At 37.2% G+C, this 24,494-nt stretch overlaps 1 protein-coding gene across 2 annotated transcripts; it reads right to left on the bottom strand.

Annotated features, from left to right (window-relative positions):
* Nucleotides 1-1,656: 1,656 nt before the first annotated feature.
* Nucleotides 1,657-23,096, bottom strand: LRRCC1 (leucine rich repeat and coiled-coil centrosomal protein 1). 2 transcript variants are annotated; one of them, XM_049823072.1, is made up of 19 exons: nucleotides 22,966-23,096; nucleotides 22,600-22,805; nucleotides 22,203-22,268; nucleotides 21,245-21,412; nucleotides 19,508-19,677; nucleotides 19,201-19,410; nucleotides 18,223-18,425; nucleotides 17,271-17,457; nucleotides 16,795-16,943; nucleotides 15,452-15,656; nucleotides 12,123-12,262; nucleotides 10,640-10,841; nucleotides 9,427-9,612; nucleotides 8,015-8,189; nucleotides 7,091-7,254; nucleotides 6,015-6,223; nucleotides 5,687-5,824; nucleotides 3,722-3,857; nucleotides 1,657-3,110 (listed from the first exon to the last, which is right to left on the bottom strand). In XM_049823072.1, exons 1-19 carry the CDS (start codon nucleotides 23,022-23,024, stop codon nucleotides 2,988-2,990), a joined length of 3,096 nt encoding a protein of 1,031 aa, XP_049679029.1. In that variant the 5' UTR covers nucleotides 23,025-23,096; the 3' UTR covers nucleotides 1,657-2,987. The 2 variants fall into 2 exon arrangements, with proteins under 2 accessions (XP_049679029.1, XP_049679038.1); XM_049823081.1 differs by having other exon boundaries at nucleotides 18,262-18,425.
* Between the last annotated feature and the right edge of the window lie 1,398 nt (nucleotides 23,097-24,494).

Below are 24,494 nucleotides of genomic sequence, written 5' to 3'. Positions count from 1 at the left end.
GCGGGGCGGGAGGGGCGAGCCCGCGGCACGGAGCGGAATTACGCGTGGCTGCGGCGGGCCGGGCCCGGCTTTGGCTGGGGCTGCCGCGGGGCGGGCGGCGGAGGCCCGCGGTCCGCCTCGGGCGAGCGGCCCGAGCGCCTGCTGCGCCCCGCACCACGGTAGCGCCTCGTCGCTCCATTCAGCGTTTGCACTTGATACAAAACCCCACTTAGATTAACTATGAACGGTGTTCTCGCAGCGCCCGAGGGGGACGCGGGACACGCTGCTGGTCTGGCGAGAGGCACCGGGGGTTGAGGATGCTTTCCTGGTGCTTTGCGCTGGTGTCCACACGTACGCGTGCAGGTACGCCTCTTTCCCTCCGTTACCACCAGACAGAAGTAGAGAAGCTTTGAAGTCCACACAGAGATGCACTTCAAGAAAGAAATGCCGTGGGGAAGAGACCCTCGGGTCCCCCATCACACGAAGCAGGACATTACACGGAATGGGCCCTGTCACCCAGGAGCTGTACGCCTTCATAGCCAACAGCACGTTCAGGGTAATACGTGTATGTGTAGGAGCAAACAGGTCCTTGAATTCCATCCCTCCTGGTCTTGGGTAATGCAGGAACTTCATGACTGATTATACATACAGTATTGATTTAAACAGATCCATTACCTTGTCTGGAAAGGAAAACAAAACACTCTAATAACGGAATCGGTTTTAAATTGCCATTGATGCAGGAGAACAGGCCTTGCATTTGACAAGCTCAAAGTTCACTTTTTTTTTTTTTTTTTTTAATTTATTTTATACCTTTCAGTAATGTCGGTCTGAAATTTATCCCTGCAAATAGGTAAATTTAGCACAGCTTTGACCTACACCATATTTTTATTATTTTATAAATGTTGAAGATAGAAATCACTTAAATATCTATTACTTAAATCAGAAAAGAGGTTCAGAAAGAAAATTTTGGAGGAAAAGCTCTGAGCCGATATTAATAAATTGGATCAGGGTTAAGAGTAAGTTCTTTTACCTTCCTGGTGCATTCCAGGTATTCAATTACTTCACCCAAAGTGGAGCTTGGTCAAATAATAAGCCAAGAAAAAAGAAGTGCCCAAGGAAACTTGATCAACATGACAGAAAAGCACTCTGAAGTGGTGCAGCCTTTCTGCACCAGTAGTATCCATTTAAATACTATAGAACAGCTTTCCAGGTGAGCATTTCCTCACGTAATATGGCTTCTGAAGAAGCAGGAGCATGCAGAACACAAGGCGAGAATGAAAAGTCATTTTCTTCTGCATTTAGGTAACAGTGATATATTTGTATCCGGGAATCAAGAGGGATGGCAGCAGACCAATCTATTAGGCTAATTTTAAACTTCGCAGCAAAACTTGCTAGGCTGGCATTCATTAACCCCATTGTGCTGAGTTGGTTCTTAGACCTTGCTAACCATTACCATGAATTTTTGCATATTATCAACTCCTAGCACACATTCAAAGCAGTCAGTCCTTAACAGCTATATCCTACCTTAGCTGGGGGTGTACAGTGGCACAGAGCAGATGTCTCCTCATTAGCACTGACAGCTCCAGTCCTTGCTGGTCTCAGGGGCCAGGTGCAGGAACTCTGGATGCAGAAAGCCAGCACTGAAGCAGGTGTCTGCTTTCTGTCTCCTCCCACAAATTTGGGACCTTGCCGTTTTAGAAGACCACACAATCTCAAGGCAAGGTTACTCTGCCAAGTGGGGCGGGGCTGTTGTTTTCCCAGCCACTGCAGGTGACTTATTCAGTTGTTGGCTGATTTTTTTATTTTGCTTTGCTGCTGCTTCCTTTCTTAAAGCAAAAGCAATCTGTTCCCAGTTCTCAAGGCTGTGCTTTCTCAAAGACCAGCCACTGACCATCAGTGAGCAAGTTGTTTTTGCTGCTGTGGCCTCTGCTTTCGACTTGTGCCCATGTTTTCAAGGCCTTTGTTACATCCCACACTTAAGCTGCTCTTCATAACAAGAGGCAGCTGGTATCAAGCTCTGGTTCACACAGCAAGTTCTCATAACAAGTTGATAACAAGCCCAATGGCCCTTGCACAGTTAGCCAAAGGCCAGGGCCTTTTACTAGCACTAGCACTTTTACTGGGCTGCTGGGCACAAAAATGCATATACAATTATACTGTATCAGTGTGCTTATGCCTGGATTCTTCTGAACAAGTTGATAGTAAAGTCGGCTTAGTGGCTTCTATTTCATTGGAGCAACAGGACTATGGTTTAGCTCCTGCGAGGTAGAAAGAAATAGCTCCACCTGGTGTACCACGTAACTAAATTTTACTACTTACTATTTTACTTACTACTACAGCATTAAACACTTCAGAGAATGGTATAGTACAATAATATTTGAGAATCTTCTGAGAACAAGCAAATGAAATAAATGCCCGAGTATGTGGAGATGGTAAAGTCTCCATCATGAAAGAAGTATAAAAATGATATTAACATAAGGCTTATGATTAGCTTCTATAAGAAGCTCGTAGTTCATCATCTCCTATTTTTCAAAAGCCTAGTAGGAAACCTGTTCCTTCAGAGAACCAAGATACACGGCCAAAAAAGCCACTCTAAGTTGCAGCAGTCATGCATTCTTCATCAGCAGTAGCAGATTAAACATAGTTTCAGGTAAATTCTTGGATCTCAGTACAAGAATCTTTACCCCCATGAAGCCGAGTTTCAAGCTCTTGTCTTAGCAGCAAAGGCCCAACCTTCTCTTCTCTTATTAAACATACTAATTCCTAATTTCAGATGATGCTTTTCATCTATATATGTGTTTTGACCCATTCTGACAAAAGTTAAAAATAACCAAAGGTTAAAAATAACTGTTATATAAGTAATGTAAAAATAACTATGTCTGATTCCTGAACCATCAAAATATACCACAAAGAATTTATTCTCTAGAAAACAAGGAAAAGTGCATTGTAGTGTATGAATTTGCTTAAGTTTGTGTAATACACATTCCTAGTGTACATATTAATAATCTTCAAAGATCTTGTTGAATATCATTCAGTGCATGTGTAAGTCGTCTTATTTTATTTTCCATGGCTTTTTTATTGTTTGCTGTTTCCTGCAGAAGCTGCCGCATTTCTTCTTCAACATAGTAAACCTGAAAAAGCACATAAGGAAAAATAAGAATTCTATTTGATCTCTAATATACCTAAAACTATGTAATCTTGGCAATTCTTAATACTAGTAAGCAATGCAGGAGTTATACACTTATGGTAAATAACCCATGCACTACTTTGGACATTGGATGCAGTAGCAGAATTTTGCTTTAAAAAAAAAGTATTAATTTGCTAGGAAATAGTGAGTAATGTATCAAAACCCAAAACACCTACTATGCAGAAAAAGCACCAGTTGTCACACTAAGGAAGAATGCAGTTACAGGAAGATTAACTGTTAACACTGGCATAGGCGAGTTAAATGGATTATCTGGCACAATCATCATTATTCTTGCCTGTACAGATAAGGAAATGTTTAGCTATCGACTCATAACAGCTACGTAGCATGCAACTTTACTTTGCTTGAATAAAGAACTTCATGATGGTGCAGTGCTAGAGATTTTCTTGCTGCGCAAAGATTGAGTACTAAAACAGGGCTGTTCTCGTCCAGAGATTAGCCAGATAGATAAGACACGTGACTTCCAAGCACCACTGTTGTAGCAGCTGTAGAAGAAAAATGCAAATACAGTAAACATAAATTTGGTATTAACATTACTTTTTCATTTGCTGCTTCAATTTGTTTTTCCTTTTCGTTTGCCAGCTGCAATAGTTCTTCCTGATGAGCTGCCAACATTGACTCTAGTTGTTTTCTAAAAGCATCATCCATTTCATGAAGCTTTTCCACAGCAATCCTAAAAAAGTGATAAAACCAAAAAAATCACAGTCCTGCAAACAACTCAAGTATTTTGCGTTGCCCAGTTATGCCTTTGATAAGGTTTTGATAACAGACATGAAGACAATTATTTCAATATCTAGCATCAGAAGATGTCCTGTTTTCTCAAGTACGTGTTCTAGTTTTACGCACCATGTTTAAGGTTTCTGGCATTCCTCTTAGCAGAAGCATTTAATCACTAGCAAAGAATATGAAGATTCGGGCTTGTTACTGTCAACGTGGATAAGAACTCCACCTGTTTTCAAACATCTACTTGTTATGCTTTTGCTTCCTGAGAAGTCAATGACTGAACTACGTGATTCTGTAAACAGCCTGTAAGCCTGTGTCTCACAGAAATAGAAAAAGCGTTTGCTTCACAGTAGTGAAGCACTTCCTTCAAGCAAATTCTCCTTTTGGGGATAATTCTAAACTATCTAGCAACAGAAAGCAAGGTAAATTATTCCACTATACAATTAATTTACAGCAATTTTGAGAGCAAACAGAATTATTTGGGACAAAATTTCAGTTTCACCACTGATCTTCCAACAATTCCAAAACCTAGTACTACTATTTGAGGTGGTTGATTTTTGGTATTTTTTGTTTGTTGTTTGGGGTTTTTTTAAATCAAACTTGACCGTCAAGATATTTTCTTTCATTTATTAATCAGATGACCTTCCTTAAAATGACAGCAAAAGTATAATTAATTGAAGTGTTTAATTTAAAAGTGTAAAGCCAAATACTTTAGTCATACTAGCTTATTCCTTCAGTAACAGTGTGATTATCACTGCTAGATAAATATGTAGTCTTATTAACTGGCTCATCTTTTCTTAAGAATAATTGGAAGGAAGAAAAATTAGACAAAGGGGCCAAAGAATAAGGTAAAAACCACACTACCAATCTAAGCTCATGACAGGCAGCGGTCTACCATACTTCTCCATAATGCCAGAAGCATATGAAATAACTAAGCATCATCTAAGTCCCTGACTATTTTCTGGGTTATGACTATGTTTCAGTATCATCTCATATTTACTATTAACTGCTCAAACAAATTGACAGTACAAGAGAAAAAATAAAACAAATTAAAAACCTGTTGCTACTTGTATGGGAAGAGAATGAGAGGTAACTTCTAAACAGTCTGTCACAGACTGACGTATTTATTAGTATTGTTGTGATAAGTATTGAGGATCTGTCCTCAATTTCCTACACAGTGCACAAGGTATTTTCATCATCCTACACAGATGTTTGTGAAGCACTGTGGCCTCTCCTCATAAGCCCAAATGCCAGCCACAGTTGCTTGGCTTGACCTGTGATTTGCAGTCAGTTTGTCTCATGCACCCTGGTCACAAGCTAGAAGGTTGACAGGCTCATGCTCAAAGAAACCCAGCTACAGACTGTGAGACTGTGCCTCACATGCACAAGCATCTTTACTGTATGACTCCAGCCAGCATGTAGAAGAGTCCCTATCATGTAAGCATGACATGAGTTTCCTCACAGAGGTAAACCAAAAACATTGTGGTGGAATGGGCATACTAGGGAGGAACGAGTGTAGGCTCCCATTATTTTCAAAGAAAATGGGAACATAGCTAAGAAGTTTCAAGGACAAATGCTATAACTGAATGCTAGTTCCACAAAGTAAGTCACCTGTATAGCAAGAATTACTTCTATGCACACAGAGTTTGCAGCAACTGGGCTCACCAAGTACTTAAAAGTATTATGCATTCTTTCACCATATAATCAGACATTTTTGTATATATATTAACAGTGATACTCTATACAAGCAGTCACAAAATAAGCTATGAAGGTGTTCACCTCTGAGTTTGAAGACTTTTATTTCTCTCTTCAATCAGCTTCTTCTCTTTGACATCAAAGTTCTCCTTCATTTGTTTAACCTGCACCTCCAGCTGGCTTAATAGCTCTCCTTTACCTTGCCACTTCTTTTTCAGTGCGCTGAAAATAAAATGCACATATTTACAATGAATGTAGATACCACTTCTTAGGTGGGCAGAAAGTTTTCCATGCTTCCATTTTTCCACATTTTTGTGGGTTTTAACAGCAAGGAAGTGCTCTCTGAACATAGAGTAACTTCAGAGCAGTGTTGCATATTATGATCCCAAAGAATTATTGCCACTTGTATCACCTGTGTGCATTCTTAATGTCATCAAGTTCTACTTCTTTTTCTTCTAGCAGTTGCTTTAATTCCTCTTTTCTTTCATTTTGCCTTTCTAATTTTTCCATTAGCTCTTCAAATTCAGCGGCTTTTTCATCCAGTTGTACTTGAAAAAATTTCTGAGCTTCCAGATTTTCTTCCTGCAGTTTTCTGATTTGTTTATCTTTTTCTTGTAAGCCCTTTAGAAGATAAATATTTTAGAACACAAACTCCCTTCATTTTAACTTTATTGTTACGCTTTAAGAGTATCTGTTTAGTCTATGCTGGAATAAAGCAGAGGGACATGTGAAAGTTTACTCTTCTAAACGTATTATAGGAAAAATAAAGCAACAGCCAGTTAAATAATAATCATCTGAAAGAAGTCAGAATTAAAAGAAAAAAAAGAATCATGAAAACATGAATCTGAAATTGAAACCAAGAAAAAGTTTAGAACTCTAATACAACTTATTCTACATACACAAATCACTGAGCTCACATTGTTATGTGGCTATACAGTTTAATGAGTAACATGTCTAACCTTAACTGACATAACATGCTATAAAACTTTGCTCTGATGAATAAGCTGAAGTCTTAAGTCTCTAAATTAGATGAATGGAATTAGTAGACTAAAACATAGTGGCTCTGCTGTTAAAATACTGATTTACAAGACTTAACAAGCAAAAAAAATACTTACATTGTAAAATAAACCTAAAACAAACCTTAAATTATTTTTTTTTCCTTTTCTTTAAACAAACAGGAAGAATTATGCTGTCCTTGGTTTTCCTCTCTCAAAGTCATTATCAAGAATAACTTGAAGCAAGGCAAAGAAAAAGGTCTTTACATAAATATGGTTCAATGAGAGGTTTGAAGTAGCATCTCTGTACATCAAGTTAATACAAGGCCCTCTTCCGCTCTCAGTGAAATCAGTTGCCACTGGCAGCCTGACTGTGCTTTCTGAGTTAGTAAACTAGGAGAGCAGAGCCAAATTTCATTACAGCCTTTACAATAACTGTCACTGCAAGTCTTAATTTTAGCTAAGCACACAACTTGTCAGACATGGCACTTACCTCTTTTAATCTCCTAATTGTTTCTGTCTGATCATCCACTATTTTGTTTTTAATTCTTATAGTATCACTGTCCTGTTCCTTTTGCTTTTTTAACATCTCAATCTCATTCATTAAAACTTCAATTTTTGCCTCCAGTTTTCCCCGATCTTGAGCAAGGTGAGCTCCTAGATAAAACAGGATAGTCACACTACAGCACCCATTTCACAGATGACTAAGATGTATCATGTCGGGGGGGCGGGGGGGGGGGGAGGTGAAGGTAAGAACCTTAAAACCACCTTAAAAACCTAACATGACTGACCATTTTACCCACTGAAAACACTGTAGGGCTTTAATCTGTAGGTAGGTAACACTTAAGATGAAATGTAGAACTGAAGGTCTGTATTTTACCCTTTGAAAACTTCTCTGATAAAAGTCAACAGTAATTCTTACAAACCCAGCCAGTCTCAAAGAACCCACAAGGTGGTGCTGAGTTACACGAATAAGGGAAAAATGAAAAAAGCCCAAGCTTTTTTTCACCCACTATTTAACAATTATTATTTTTTTTAAAGATATATACTGTAATTTTCACATTAAACTTATCTGATAGACAAGTAACATCACATAACACTATCTACAAATCCTTGTTTTCCTAGTTTCATATTTAAAAGTTCTTCATATAATATTATGGTGTTTTGACATTTTGGGGAAATACATAAACTATATTTGCAACCAAGTACCCCAACTGCTGTTATAGTTCCAATAATGGCCTGTGTACTACAGAAGATCTGTTTTTGCACATCATCTTTATAACTGGATAAGATCAACAAGGCATCCAGAGACCCTGTCATGATTACAACTATATTGGAGCGTTTATTTGAAAAGTATGACTTTGAACGCCACCATTTTTTCCTGCAAAATGAAAAAAAAAAAAAGAAGTTATTTTACCCTGTTGTGCCAACTCCTGCCCCCATATTTTTCTTTCCATTTTTAACCCATCAATCACAGATTCCTGGGCTGTCATCTGAGAAATAAGTTTTCCATTTTCCTTTTTCAGAAGTTCAACTTGAACAGCCTTCTGTTTGTCCTCCTCAGTCAGCGTTTCAAGTTCTTCTGTTCGACACTGTATGAATGAACATTGAAAAAAGACAATTAAGATCCTTTAAAACAAGTACTCAGAATTCCAAATCAATACTAAGCGGCTAGGAAAGTAATACTTATACACAGCAATTAAGTTAAATGAGAAACATTCTGCTTGCATACAGGGTTGTATCTGCATCTCTTCCCAATAATGAAACACAAATATTTGCTTCAAATAGACATACTTCAATCCTGTAAGGCTGATTTCTAAATAGCCACCTTAAATTATCAATGCCATTATAAACACCTGTTTAGAATTATAAATGCACAAGTCAAAAGAAGGGAAACAGTCAAGTTAAGATATTAAAAACCAAATCAAAAGCAAACAGAGAGAAGCTGGGATGAACTTTCACTTCCCACGATAAAGTTTTATCTTCAGTTATGCGGGCTACTTTGTTTTACAGATTACAGCTGTTTAACATAGCTATTTTTAAATTTTGTTTTTAGCACCATCACTGACTTGCAGAATCCTATTCTATATTGCAGCACAATGTTTGGACACCCCAACAGCAACACGTACAGAGGAGATCAGAAACAGCTGTGCAGGGGTTGTACTGCACAGAAGTTTTCACATAAAGATGGGCTGGATACATACATGGACTGGATCCCACAAGAGTTTGAAAGTTAGATGCCTAAGATTTTAAAGAATTATTTACAGACAATGTAGTACTATAATATGTTACCGTATGGTGATCAGTAGTGTAAGGTAAAGCAACTGAGCCCACAGTATTTAACATTAAAATTAGTCATTATCTACTAATTGTCTAATACTGCTAATTTTATGCAACTCTCAGATAATAGGCTGCTAATAACTACACTTGATTATTCGTTCAATTTAATTTTTACTTCACATACAGGGACCACTGCAGAACCATATTCCAATTACTGTGAATTTACAAAGGGTGAGGGCTATTAATGTAGGTTTTTAAATCTCAGTTTAGAGTGACCACTTGACAATATACAAACTGCTAGAACTCACAAGGCAAGAAGTGTACTTCTGAAGACACGAATAGTCTAGATTTTGCTATATGGAAAGCAGTGTTAGTGAGAAATAGAAGTGCAAGATTCAAAACTAAAGGCTGATGTGGAATACTCTGTTTCAGAGCAGCAGGAAACTGGTGTCTTTCAGTCAATCTAACTTGTATGAAATTACTACTTTTATAGGTAAAATATTACCCAAAAAAACATATATACATGTTTAAATGTTTTGAAACAAATACCTTTAGGTTTGCTGTAGCTTCTTCATTTGATTTTGTTAATTCTGCAATCTTTGTTTTCTGTTCTTTCACTATACTCGTCAGGTCTTGGATCAGACTTGCCATCTCTTTTTCCTTTTGTTCAAACTCAGACAGGGCTCGTTTATGTTCAACTAGATCAGCAGCAACATTTTCAAAATCCTGTTTTACCTGAAGTTTTATAAGATAAGACTTGAAAAATGCTAACATTTCGAAGAAGTGTGTATACATACACACAAATGACATTTGAATTTCAAATAAAGAAGAAATAGAAGTTCATCAACAGTATGTGAAATTAGTGAATACCTGAACTTGGTTTTCTACCAGTTTGTTGGTAATAATTCAACTCAAAAAACTGGTTCTGTTCAGCTACAGATTTGTAAAAAAATTAAAAAAAAAATTTAAAAAATCATGGGTAGATGGGAAGCAGAGCAGAAAAACCATAGCTTGGGAAATGAAAACAATGTCTTGGTTTAATCTCATTGTTAAGATTAACATTAAAATCTGGAAAGAATAACTTAAAATTAATTCTATTTTTTTTTCCTTGCACGGTAAAGATTTGAAGGGTGAAAAAACCAGTCTTTTCTTTCCCTTCTTCCATATATCCAACTGATTTAAAATGAAGAAAACCAAGTTTAAGTGAAGGTAAAGCATTTAAAATCTTACTTCATTTAACATATGAAATAATGTGAATACTAGTCATAGAAATAAGTTATCCAAGGAATTTAGTAATCAAGTTTTGAATTTGAATTTCAAAATGCATATCCAAAATTTAGTTTTGAAAAGCTAAACAATAGGGAACTTTATTATTAAATACACTGGTATACATGTAACCATAACCTTATCAAAGCACCACAAAGAGTTTTTACAATAATTGAATATATTCTAGTGGAACTCAACATCTTTTAGAAGACATTAATACCACCAGATAGAAGTTTTTCTAATTTCTTTTGATTAACTTTTACTTATGAACAAAAAATGATGGGTTTTTTGAGTGCTGACTTGGCATTTGGTGTCTATGTTCTCATCATTGATAATTCAAAGCTTACTACCAGAATTCTTAGATGACTCCTTGGACCAAAGACCTTAAGGATCAAAAAACCCACAAAACAAACAAACAAAAAACCAAACCCCAAACCAACACATTTAAGAGAACTACAACTCCACCTACTTTGAGATTAAATGTTCTTAGTCTTACCTCTTTAAACCTTTTTGCTTCAATAGTTAAAGCTAAACGAAATTCATCTTCTAACTCTTTGTACTTCTGGTTTAACATATTAATTTTCTCCTGAAGTTCTTTAACACGCTGCTCATGCCTTTGTTCCTCTTTAGCCACTTCTTTTGACAAAGCATCTTGAAATTCAGGTCCATTTAAAGGAACTCGGGTTTCAAGTTCTTTCCTGAAGTTACCAAACATATACTTGAGACAAGAACTGCAGTATCTCTCAAAACTGTTTCAATTAATTTCCTTAGTATTTCTTAAAAATGATAAATTACATAATAAATGGGATAAATTCTTTAGTTTCACAGACAGATTGCAGTCTTCTATGACAATGGCTCTGTGATGAGAAAGAGTGTGTTGACTACTGTTAAAACACCCAAAGGAACGACCTTACTTTTTAATTCAAACTCTTGTAGAAATTATTCAATTGCTTTTTTGCTGTTAATTAGCATTTATTTGCTTTGCTGCTAAAGATCTGGAAGAGACATTGGAGTTGGGGAAAAGCACTGTATAGCCAGATAGCCTCTTTGGCAGTAATTCTCTTCACCCTCACTGAACACCTGTTACTTCTCACTCAGACCCAAAACCTGAAAAGCAGCAGCAATGGAGACCTACAGGGTTCCAGGATAAGCCTCCTTCCTGTCTGCAAGCATCTCTATAGGAGAATGTTGAAGCAATAGCACCCTGTACTTTAAGACTACTCTGTTCATCTGCTTTAAAACACAAACACAAAACGTATCCCCTGTCTTTCATTATATCTTTTGGAAATTTATGAGATAATAATTGGAAGTTCTCAAGACACAGCTATCAGATTCTTCCCATCTAAACCTGCAGTTATCTTAGTATCTCAATACATTTATCCTTGTAAAATTTAGCAAATGTAACCAGTTTATTTTATTAATAACCTCCCTCACATACTAGTATACCACACACCACTTGTTGCTTTAGTTTATACACACATTTGTATTAGCTAAACAGTATAGAACTTATGTTCAAGTATTCTCTGAAAAGAGGAAAACATCCAGGCAAGCCACCCACATACCCTAAAGAAAGACACTGTAGAAGCCGACTTTTTTTTGGAACACTTTGTGTTATTGTAGTATATACAGATCTTCAGGCAATAAATTGAATGCAATTTTACTTCTATGTGATTATCCCCTGGATTAAAGATCAAGTATTTAAAATAAAGAGTTCAGCCATATAATAAGACAAGAACCTATCAAATGAAAGGCCAGAAGAACACAGTTGCCTTCATGAACTGATGAGTTAGGAACCCACACGATATGAAGATATTCTTAAATGAGCATGAAAATGGGTGAGAAGATGTAGACATTTTTACAAAGAACATCTCTCCCATCAAAAACAAAAACACGCTTTGTAGAACACATTTAAACAAAAAAAATGTTTGCAACACTAGCATCTCTATTAACTTGTGAAAAGAAAATAGAAAACCCCATACCTTTGCTCTTGCTCTCTTAATATAAGAAGTTCATGTAGTTGTTTTACCTTCTCCTTCTGTTGTCGGAAGGATATTCTAAGTAACTGTACTTCTCTTTCATTTGCTGATGCTCTAAGCTCTGCTTCTTGCACCTGTTTCATCTGTGTAGAATTCATAAAGAGGAATAAGATTTTCTTGCAACTGTAACTTATTCTTCATGTCTTACACTAGAATACAAAGGAACAGGTGCTTTAATACAGTTTTTATACATGTCTGTGTGGGCCATTATGTTTACAGCAAGCTCCACAATTCTCAGTATTTTTCACAAAATTTTATGGAATTTTATTACGTTACCTAGTCCAAGACAAAGGAAGGTTTTTTTGGTGTGGGTTTTTGGTTTTTTTTAAACTTAATATATTTTGTTACACTTGCAGAAATTTAAGACAAGGTGTTTAAAATTAAGTTTTAGCTTAACTTACAACACAAAGCAACTTTCATGAAGAACCAAGGACATTTACTTCATCTATAAAGAACCTGAAAGTGTCCTGCAGAAGTCAAAAAAGTATATTGGCATAATGATTTTCTCAATTACAAACTCTTTTATTGTAATACTTGTATTAGTTTCAAGCAAAACATTTTTAGAGGTATTCAATATAGCTTTCTTGTTTCAACACTCCAGTTACAAAAAAATGTATCTTTCAGAGTTTTACAGTTTAAAGTTGCTGAACAGAGCTGCTTTCTAATGATTTTACAAAAAATGGAGAATCAATATAAACACCAGGTAGCATACTCGATGCAAGCTTTTATGAGTAATTCCATTTTATAATCTTAAGCCTTTTACATACAAAGCTGTCTTTTCTGACTCAGCAAGTAGGAAAAAAATTATATGAAAAAAGTTATAAAGTTTTAATTACTCATGAAATGGTAGTTTGGAATCAAGACACTTCAGAAGGCTTCAAGTTAGAACATGCAACAGAAATAGCAGAGGCAACATCAGTGGAGATATTCTTACTCCTAATCATTATTTGTAGCATTCATCAAGGATTGCCTTTTGGGCTCAGTGATCAGCAACAACTTATCTTGTCAATCTGTCCTCCTAAGCAAAGCAAAGGGTCTCCACATTCTGAACTTACACAATTCTAATCTCTTTGCTTTCCAGAGTATCAAATCTGTGAATGGTTAATGGAGTACTCAAGATTACTCTAAGTGTCAGTTATCCAATGGCAGAGCTAGAACACAAACCAGTTTACTTTCTAACTCTCTCAAGAAAACAAACAAAAAATCCCCAAACCCCACAAAACAAAAGTCCAAAATAAAATTTCCCAAGCCTGTTTTATTTCAGAATTCCATCACAACTATCCCCTCAACTTGATTTTTGAACAAGCAATCAAAACAAAAAATAAAAAGTTAAGGAACAGCTGTATGGAATGTCCTGCACTGAGAAATGAAATATTCCAATGTTTATCATCATCTGCAGTGTCCCTTAAGATACATAAGTGCTGCTGCATGTTATGAGTTCCAGCTTGAGAATGCCATACAGTAGTTCATACAGTAACTTCAGTTGTATGAAAATTGTTGTGAGGCTTGAGTATGAAGCTAAGTTCTTATGTTCTACATGTTAAGCCTCTTCATAAGTAACATTTGGATGCACCTCTCTGTATTCCTGTTGTTTTGTGGATGAAGTGAAGCAATTCTCTCCTAAATTGAAGCACTTAAACCCAAAAATTTCAAGTGAGAACACATGCAAATGTAAAGACTGCTAGAAAATAGGGTACACATTTAGATGTGTAGTAATTTAACTTACTTGCATAGTAACTTATCTTGAATCCCTTGAATGTTGACTGAAATTCTTAAGAGTTACTACCTAGAGTAGCCATAATTTACCACTGAAGGTAATTGCCAATATGTACGATGAGAAAGCTCTATAAAATATGCTAGAATTTGTTAATCTTTGAGTTGATAATAGGCCAAAGGTATATTAAATCTGAACATTCAAAAAAAAGCATTTAGTTTCTACAGCATGATGATTATTCTTTGAAACATAATTACTAAAGAGTATTTGCTACGAGATCTTAAAGTCAGGAGCAAAGAACCTCCCTTAAGTTTTGCAGTGAATAAAAATGATGCTACTATAATCAAGAGAGATTACTTATTTCTATATCTCATTAAAGGAAAAATAAAAGCCTCATACACCAGTAAGTATTTCCTTTCTTATAGGAAAAGAGATTACTTATTTCTATATCTCATTAAAGGAAAAATAAAAGCCTCATATACCAATAAGTATTTCCTTTCTTATAGGAAAAGAAAAAAGAACACAAAACAAACCCCAACCACTTCTGTAAATCACTAAATTTAGTGCTTTTCAAGGTGACAAGCAGACACATGATGTAAACTGAAGGTCGCTTCTGGATCCATAATAGCTCCAGGGTATTTACAGGTAAGGAAAAAAGTTGGAAGAGCCATTCAGGTGCCTAAATAGGAGCCTAAAAAGTGGAGGGTGGTTAATCCATAACTTAAATGGCACTTGCAGTTAGGCTGTCAGTACACTCCCCAACTCTGTTTCCTTTTAGAGTATCAGAGTGACGACATACCCTAAAACACCATACTAGCAGTTCAGACTTTTCAGGATGCATATATTCAGATTCAATTTCTGTAAGTGGATATGTTCAGTCACACAGAAATGGGCTGATACAGGAATATAATCAAACAATAGGAATAGATATTGGAGGATGCAACAGTTGGCCACTGAAAATTCACCAATTATTGTCAGAAACAGTGGCAGTATCTGGTCCAGCATCTTGATATTATGTATTTGTATACAGAACAAAGTGCCTCTGACAACAAAAGCATCATCTTCTCCAGCTGTAAAAACAAAACCAAAAAAATCCCAAGCAAACAACCCCCAAACCACCAGAATCTTTAAGTTCTCAGCAATTACTGTTTTGTTCTGGTTGCAATTAAAAGCATCTAATTCTTCAAATCAGCAAAACAAACAGAAACACCAGATTTGCATCTCGCTAGTAAAATCCTCGATTTCAGCAACATTTCAGAAAAATTGTCCTTGCTACTGTACATTTTCAGAAAATATCAACTCTCAGTGTTAAGTACATAGGACTTGTTCTCCTTTATCTTAATGCCAAATCGCATTACATACTTCTATTTATAAAAGACATTCATTGACAATTAAAACCGATACTTGTTACTAATTACTACTACGTAGAAAAAAAAGCCCCAGCTTTTATTGTGGAAAACTCAGGCTTAAGGCTTGTAAAATCTAGTGTTTCTTAATATCTAGGACTATAGTAGTCATCCTGTTGCCATTGTAGTATTTACTCATGAAAGATAGTTACCTCTATTGTTCGTTGTTGCAATCTCTGTGTCTCCATCTTGGATAGTGTTTCTTCTAAAGCTTGGATGGCCTTCTGATGTTCTGCTTCTTTATTTCTTGACTGATTTAACTCATTAGTAAGTCTTTCAGTTTCACCCTTCAACTGTTGGACATCTGCTTGCAGTCTTGTTTTAACATCTCTCTCTTTCAATATCAATTCCTTTAACCTGAGAATAAATAAAATAGTTGTATTACAAACATTTTAGTATTTAGTTTGATGCCAAACACCTTGGGAAAAAGACATTAGTAAGCATTGTAGCACCGTATCGTGTTCTTTGCTGGGTCTTACTATTTACAGCACTGTCATGTAAAACCTTTTAAAAATACATAAAATACTACTGAAGTCATATGTAGCATTACTATACGGAGCTTCATTTTAAAAGCAACTAAGCTGGAGACAACCTCATAGGTAGGTCTTTAAGAAAATGACATTCCAGAATCATTTTGCTTTACACAGAAGCTGAACAATTCATAAATTTGGAATTTAATAATTTTCTTCAGAAAACTTTGAAATATCCGTAAATATTCTAATAATTTTTGATATAACATCTATCTCAAAAGAAAAGAAACATAATAAGCCTCTTATCCAAGGTAGTAGCAAATAAAGGTGGGAAGTAAACCTAGAACAAAAAGAAAAAAAAAAAAAACAGGGAAATAATCACAGTCAGTCATGGATGGTAACTCAGGAAGCACTTGTCTTGTTTCTTCCTTATAAGAAAGGAAGTGTGTCTTTGATAAATACAATGCAGTTGAGAGACAAATAAAGCAGACATCTCCAATCATAGCTGACAATAGGATGCTGCTCAGAACTTAAAAGGATGGCAATAGCAGTCTATAGGAAGACATGCTAGGCCTGACCTACACAACATATTGCCTATTGGCTACTCTGTTCTGCCAGAAACATCTTTGTTCAAGTGCACCGCACAGGAAAAAAAAAGAATGCTGTGTGTATAGGTGGAAAGGGAGATTGGGAATTGGAAGCTGAAAGTATAAGAGACAGCTACTAGAGCTTGAGCTGAAAGAGAAAGTACAATTACAGAGATTACTTGGAAAGTAATGGCTAGAAATGGAGGTAAGCAACACTGATACTGTTCTGAGAAAAGAACAGGAAGAAAGCTGTAGAGCTGCAGAAAGGAATTTCTTTAGGTAATAGTGAAAGAAATTCTAGCACTGCTGCTTGATGTGTTATTTTCTTTTCCAAGTACATTATTTAAAGGTGTTCTCATTTCTTAAGCCTGTAAGTTGAATTGTCTTAAATTAAAAAAAAAAACAAAACAAACTCTTATACTACAGCATTCTCCCTACCTGTTTGTAGTGTATACAGCCATACTTTGAATATTCTTTTCTTCTTTTGCATGTTTCTGTAGCTCTCTGACATGCTCTATTAATTTCTTCTCTGCTTGCTCTGCTTTCCATCTCCTTTCTTTCTCCTGATCCAGTTCGTGAATCAGCACCTTAGCAAGAACGCGGTAAGAATCAACTTACTAGGAAACATTCAAATGTAGCCAAAAATGGCAAACAATATTCATAACTGTAGAGCAAGATTTTTTTTGTCTGTCTGGAATTCATGGATGACAGAGGAAAGTGCAAGCGACCAGGTCAAAAACCCCCATAAAAGTGAAAATAAATTCTCTTCCAGCTGACACTACAAGAACTCCGCTATTTTTTGATACTATCTACATGCAATTATTTTTGTCACCTCCAATTTTAAAGTTTCACCAGGAGACATATGCTTGGCTTCAGGTGAAGACATATTTAACTTGAAATGATGCAAAACATACTCGGTATGTTGATTCTTCTGTGGCATTTGAATTAACTTCTTCTACTTTTTCTATATTGCTCTGTCTTCCAGTTAATATTTCAGCTTTTCTTCCCACTACTTCCAAGTCTCGAGTATCTGATGATGAATTGAGATGACAGTCTCTCTGACTGGAGCGTGGACATGTCGAGGAACTTTTCTTCTCTTCCCTATAATAGCAGGACATCAAGGTGTAGTTATGAATATGCAGAGTTTAAACAATAACAGGGGATTCAAACACCTTTTAAGGAACAAAGTTTTACAGTTCTGTGTAGAAGCTGAGTTGTAGAGAGTTCAAAACCACATAGAAAATAATTTGCAATCAGATCATAAAACAAACAGGTGAATTCAAATCTCCAGCTGTAAAAAATAATGTAGTACTAGTAGATGCTACCTGAAAAACATCTTATGATCACATTGTTTCATATCTATGTTAGAGAAGCACAGTAGCTGTAGTGGCTGACTGAACAAATATATTCCAATTTATATAATCTTCTATTCATCACTTCTGATATTTACTATATAAATCAAACAAATTACTATGGCATCCTCAGTTTCATCACAAAATATGGACAGTTATATTCTTGACCATCGTTCTGACACCATGAAATCTTTACTTTTTAATGACTCAATTCTTCCATCTGTAGAGAATAATTTTGTCACCACAATTTAAAACAAAGATGAAAATATAAGCTGTTAGAATTCTGAAAGTGTTTGTTTTGGAATCTTCAGTTCAATTTCCTTTTCCCCTAAAGACAGAAAATGCTCATATAGGGAAATGACTGAGTGAAGCTTCAGTAGCTAATAATTTTTAGAGCATTAACAGAGCTAGTTTACCCAACCACTTTCAGCAAAATGTTTCAAGTCAAACTACATTCACTCTGACAATATTCAACTTAATTCATTTTGGGTTTATGTGGCAAACACTGGGATACCTGTCAGTTACTTTGTTCTTAAGATGATTTGCATGATACCTAGTAGATAAGGTAGTTTTACGGTAAGTAGGGATCTTGCTTCTTTTCACAATCTTTCTGTTGTTCTCTTTCCCGCTCTCATTTTCACTCTCAGAAGTTGGATCTGTGTCTCTCTTAGCTTTGAGAACATTCGGAGGAGCTTCCCTTCTTGAGGCATCAGATACCTAAGAACAGATTGAAGTTTTACCTATACTTTTTACAATTTCTAATTGGCTAATTTCTAACACTTATTCGGGTGCTATTTTTAAAAAGTTCACACAAAATAATTTTTTTAGAAAAGTAAATAACTGCTTCCAAACAACCCCTTCCCTCCTTGCAAAAACATTCTGTTGTTTTAAAGATAAAATAAACCCAACAGAATGGCATGCTTGAGAATGTATAGTTGTATCTTCCTGAAATACCTGAAGTTTGATAAAATCCTTAGGTGCAGACACTTCGTGCAAAATGTAAAACAAATACAGCTCTTAAAACCAAGAAAGCCTTGCAAACATGCAAGATACACCACCAACTGTTACAAAAACATACCTGACAACCACATCAGACCAGCTATTAGCAAAATTAATTTTAACCAACTTTATAATCAGATATTTTGCTGCATTTCATATTTTACTCTGGTTCAGTTACTATATTGATAGCTTCAGGGTAAAACCCAGAAAATAATTTTCTAATATAATATGATCAGATAGTTCTCTTAGTCCTGTACATTATGATTTTTATTCAGTATGAAAGTTGTTGTGATTCAGAGTGCAATCTTCAGTTTTAAAGACTTATTTTTATATTATTCCCAGTTTCTCAAATATTAAGAAAACATTAGCATGAAGTCAGCACATACATAGAAGTAGAAATGCTCCAGTCTGTCCCAGCAAACTTTTGCATTATCAAAAGGTACACCTCCTTTTACAAACAAAACTTTCTGTGCAATCACAGAAGAAAATTCACCTTTTGCAATATCTGTGAAATTTGATCTTCTATTTTTTTAATCCTTATCTCACTGTATATTTTATCAAGTTCGGCCTTCTCTGGTTCTGAAGACGAGACAATCTCTGTAGAGGAGCTGATGGCACTTTGTACTGGTATTCTTGTACGTTGATGAAAGTGAGCTAACGCCTGGTCGATATGTGGTGTCACCACTGATAAGGTTACATAGTTCTATCAAAAGGAAAGACAATCCTTGTAACATTGAGTTGTATGCAATATAAAAATAAAATGTATCAATTTTAAAATCAGTAAACACAAACTATCGCACCTGATCTTTGGATGAGGGGTACCCAGATGAAACCAAACAGCCCAAAATGTCTTCTAAACACTGGAAATCTGAACAGTTTTCTTCTCCTGGGTCCACTGGATCACCAGAAATATTTCTTCCATCTAGCGCTGTTAGCTGGGGCAACGTCTGAAGAACAGTTTCTCTATAACCTTACAGAAAATACCACATGTAAATTGAAATTAATTTCCGATGGAGGTGTGTAGTATATTTTAGGTACCCTGTCATCTTAAATAATTTGTTGCATTTTTAATAGAAGAAAAATAAGTAGTGAGATATCTACAAGCGTCTCGCCTTTCCCCACATGTAAGGCTTTCAACAGATAACATTACAAAACAAATTAACTGGGAAGATGCCTGCCTAGTCCTTGTCTACACAGGGATTTCCCCACCACCATCAGCACACTGCAGTTGCACAGACAACCTTTTAGTATCAGTGTACTGCACCAAAACAGTTGCATCAAGTGCAAGGATACACAAACATAATGGAAAGGCAGGTTCTGAAAAGTCTTAGATAACTTCATCCTTTTTCAGTGAATTAAATAAGGCATTATGAAACTCTAACTCATTGAAGTTAAATGTCTTTAATAAATGAATATGGGCTTCTGAACATTGCAGTTTCAAAAACAAGTGCCACCAAAGAGGTAGATAGGAAGAGGCACATACAGAAGAAAACTAGTGGAATTTTCCAAGTTATCCAGATAACTTTAATAGTCCTGTTACTGCTTCCGTTGTGCCTGAATGCATTTGTAGAACTTGTTCATGGGTACTTTTGAAAACACTACCCAAGACCTTATTTGGCTTCCCTCAGTTACCTCTGAGTTTTTTCTAAGAACTGTACACATATTACACCTGTATCTGTTATATGCTCATGATATGGTTGTTATTTTGTATTATTGTAATTCCAACTGTTCTACTCCTTGTAATGAAATTATCTTTGAGCTGTCCCAAAAGTATCAATCCTCCACTTCTACCTTCCCGTAGGAGATTTTCCCCTCTTATACACAAACAAAGAAAACAAACAAAACCTGCACCAAACCAGGATGCTACGATTTAACTTGTTTGAACACAGGGTGTAACATTTAAACAGCACAAGAAACCTACCCCCAAACCAGAAGCTCTAGGCAACGCAACTGAAAGCGATGTATTCACATGCATTCCTCTAATTTGTCTCCATGCTGCCTAGTGAAACCCCTGCCTACTTTTTGATGAAAATGCTAATTACTGCAGAGCATCTTAGAGTCTGTCACTGCTTATAGAGGCTGTGGGAAAAGGAGTAAAGGCTATTAGTGCTCACTACTGATTTTCCTCTTGTAGTCTCTATCAATACAAGACTATCTACTTCCAAGCCTGCCCTCTTTCTATGTAGTCAATATCTCTATGTACATTTTTCAAATTCTCTACCCACCTTATAATATTAATATGCCTTCTCGCCTTTTTCTGCAATACTTTCTCCTCCCATGACTCTTTGTCTATCTCCCACCTTAACCTAAAATATGTGAAAAGTTGAGCCTTATCAAAGCATATGAGAAATTAAATTTTGAGAATATTCCGGGGGGGGGGGGGGGGGGAATTTGTGGAAAACAAATTAATTTTGACAGAATTTCTGCAGGTTGGCCAGTTTATGAATGAATTTGCAAGTTTCAGAACCTGGCTCACAGCTTAAGGGAAGTCACTGACTTAATGAGCACAAAGTATCTATCCAACATGAGAGCCATACCTGCTGTGTGACAAACTGGATTGGCTTTTCCATTTTTTTCCAGTATCAGACTCGTCAAACAGCGCAGCCCCTTTGTGCACTGAAGTAAGTGATTAATATTGTTTACAAAGTTGCCGTGAAGGTCAATATGGCTAATCTTATGACTGGTTCCATGAAGGGACTGAAATCCTGAAAATTTAAGAAAACAAAATAATGATTTCTGCTACAGTCCTAGACTATAGGGTTTAGAACAAGTGGCATCTTGTTGAAAAATATTCAGTAAATAATACATCATAACTGGAACTGATGCAACAACTTTTGCTCCATGTCCTTGTCTACGTATGTTAATTAGCTATGGTACACTACCGCACAGCACAACATTTCAGCTAGTTATGAGACCTAACTTCAAAGAAACAGATTATTTTCTCACTGTTAACAAGCACATAAAAATAAACATTTTGCTTGGAGTTCCTTTTTAAAACTTAGTTCATTAACAAAATTGTTACCAATGTTATTTTTAATATTCTGTCAAACACCCTTGATTATGTAGCTTAAAATCTTAGTCAGAAGCAACAACTGACCATTTCAACAAACTGATTTAGAAAAGAACTTCCATATCACATAAAAATTTGCATTTTTGTCCTATATAATGGAAAGATATGAATCTTTTGGAAATATCTTCCAAGACTATTGCATTTTTCATTTTGGAAATAAGTTTGAAATGTTTACTATGCTACTTTGCGAACAAAGGCCAACACTTTGGCCTTGTCAAATACAGGAGAATAAATTCCAGTTCAAAACAACCCTTGATGTTAGAAACCTGAAAGCTGGGAGTAGCAGCAACTACCACCTTTAGTAGCATTACTCAGTCAATTAGCTGAACTACTAGAAACTTCTAAAAATACACTTGGTCAAGTTTTTCAAAATTAAAAGTGAGGCAAATGCTTTTTATTCCACTGCACATGCCAAAGTCACTTACCAGAGAGATCATGTATGCGATTATACGACAAATTCAGTACAATTAAATTAAAGAGTTTTTCCAGTCCTAAACAAAATGAGGAAAAAAAGAAACAGTAAGATTTGCAGAATAGTCTACTTTCATCAAATCAAAACTTGCAGAATAAGCCTTTAAAAATTATGACTACAAATATGACAATAAACTATAATCATAATATAAAAAACAGGTTTTCCTCCTAAATGAAGGCATTTTGCTATGATAAAGCTTACAGAGACTATATACTCTTTGAAAAATTTAAATAATAATACACTTAGTAGCTCATCTTAACGTCATATAACCTTAATTATAAGCAAGCTCTAACACAACTCCTAGAAAAGCTTCATGAGTCGCTAAACGGACAGACACAAAGATTGCAGACCCTCCACTTTTGTTATCAGGTTACAGGATAAGCTTAGGGTGCGCAGATTAGCCAGGGAACTCAGCCCCTCGATCCGGCGGATTTGGTTTGACGACAGATCTAAATGCTGCAGATTCCGAAGGTGGCCGAGCCCTTCGATTCTGGCGATGCGGTTACCGTGCACGTTGAGCGTGTGCAGGTCCGAGCTCAGCGAGAGCTCCAGCAAGCTGCGAAGGAAAGGCACCTGCCATCAGCCGGGCAGCTTCATTCCCGGGCCGCTCTACCTACCCCCGCGCCCCACCACAGTCGCGGCCTCCCCTCGCCCCGAGGGCCCAGCTCCCCGCGCCGGCTGCAGCGGGGCACCTGCCCCTCCGGCAAGCTCCTCACCTCCTAACGCCCTTATCCATGAGGCTGAGCTCGCCGGGGATGTCGCGGTCGCCCGCCATACCGCCGCCTCACCCGCACGGGCCGCCACTTCACTTCAAACTTCCCTCGCCTCCCAACGGCGGCGCGCCGTGCTTTACGGCTGCGGCACAAAGCCCTCACGACAACCCCGCCGCAAAGCAATTTGATTCCCGCCCCCCCGCTCCCTCGCCTGGCGCACGCGCAGAAGGGGGGGGGGGGGGTTGTGTGGTGCGGGGCGGCTCTGCGTTCTCCTCGGGGAGGCGCTTGGGGGCTCTGGACGGTTTTTAGGGCCGATGCAGTATTAAGAGTTTACTCCAGTCGTGGCTGAGAGCTTGCCACGGGCTCAGAGAGGCCTGGCCTGGCCTTGCCTCGGCAGGGGCCCCAGAGGCCCTGTGTAGAAGAGGGATTACCTCACGCACGGAAGCCCTGGCAGCGCTTCGAGCATTGGTTCAGTACTTGCCCGTGGGCCTGCCAGCTCAGGGTCTGTTTGGTGAAATCTGGGGCTCCCAGCGGGTTTTGAAGAGCAGGGAGATCCCAGGTCTGTGTTGAGCTACGGGGGGTGTTCTGCTGGCCACGATTGGGGGATCTTGCTCAGCATGGCCTGCTTGCACAGCCAGGGAGGGCCTCCACGTGACTGTGACTAGTGACAAGGCACTGGCTGTTAGAATACAACTAGGATTTGGAAGAGAAATGTAGCTAAGAGTGAATTTTGGTTAAACAGTTTCAGTGAGGCTGGACTCAATGTCCTAATAGACTTCTTCCTTGGACTGGGCACTGTACATGCTATTTAATATCAGTGCTATTGTAGTACCCCTTTAACAGTACCATATTGACAATTTCTTCATGAATGGCTTTATTTTTCAGGGCACTACAGCAGCACCGTATGAGCTTAGAGTGCAACACTGAGCATTTGGTGTGGAAAATGCAAGCCTGTCCCGATATAAGGAGGGGTAGATTCATCTAACCATCTAAAAGTAGAAGCGGAATCATTTCTAGTGGGCGGTTCATACAGCCATTGCTGGGATTGGGTGAGTCTCAGCCTATCTTTTGCTGTTTACTACAGGGGAAGCCTAACAAAATCCAGACACTTAGCTTTTAAATGTCTGCATTTACACAGGTGGGTGCTATTGTTGGATGTGCTCACCAGCCACTGATTATTAATACCTGTTACTGCAAAAAATCAATCAGACTTTACACGTTACAGCCCAACAAACAGTGTATACAGCAGCTCATGCAAACACACTTACACTGATATTTTATCAGAGAGAAATACTTAGGAGAAGTGAACTCTATGGCTAGTGTGAACAGCTGTATAGGATGCAAGTGCAAACATCGTAGCACGTCACAGAACAGTGACTTTCCCCATGTTTTTTGGTTTGCCATAAGCTGACTACTATGTGGGGTCTGTTTCTTGATCAATAGCAAAAGTAGAATGATGTATCTGCCAAGGAAACAAATAGATCTGTAAGACTTTTAGTAAAAGGCAGATGGATAATAAGTTTGGCAGGGTA

The sequence above is a fragment of the Accipiter gentilis genome, chromosome 2, assembly GCF_929443795.1.
Source record: "Accipiter gentilis chromosome 2, bAccGen1.1, whole genome shotgun sequence".
Lineage (NCBI taxonomy): Eukaryota > Metazoa > Chordata > Aves > Accipitriformes > Accipitridae > Astur > Astur gentilis.
This window is presented reverse-complemented; position numbering and strand designations above follow the sequence as displayed.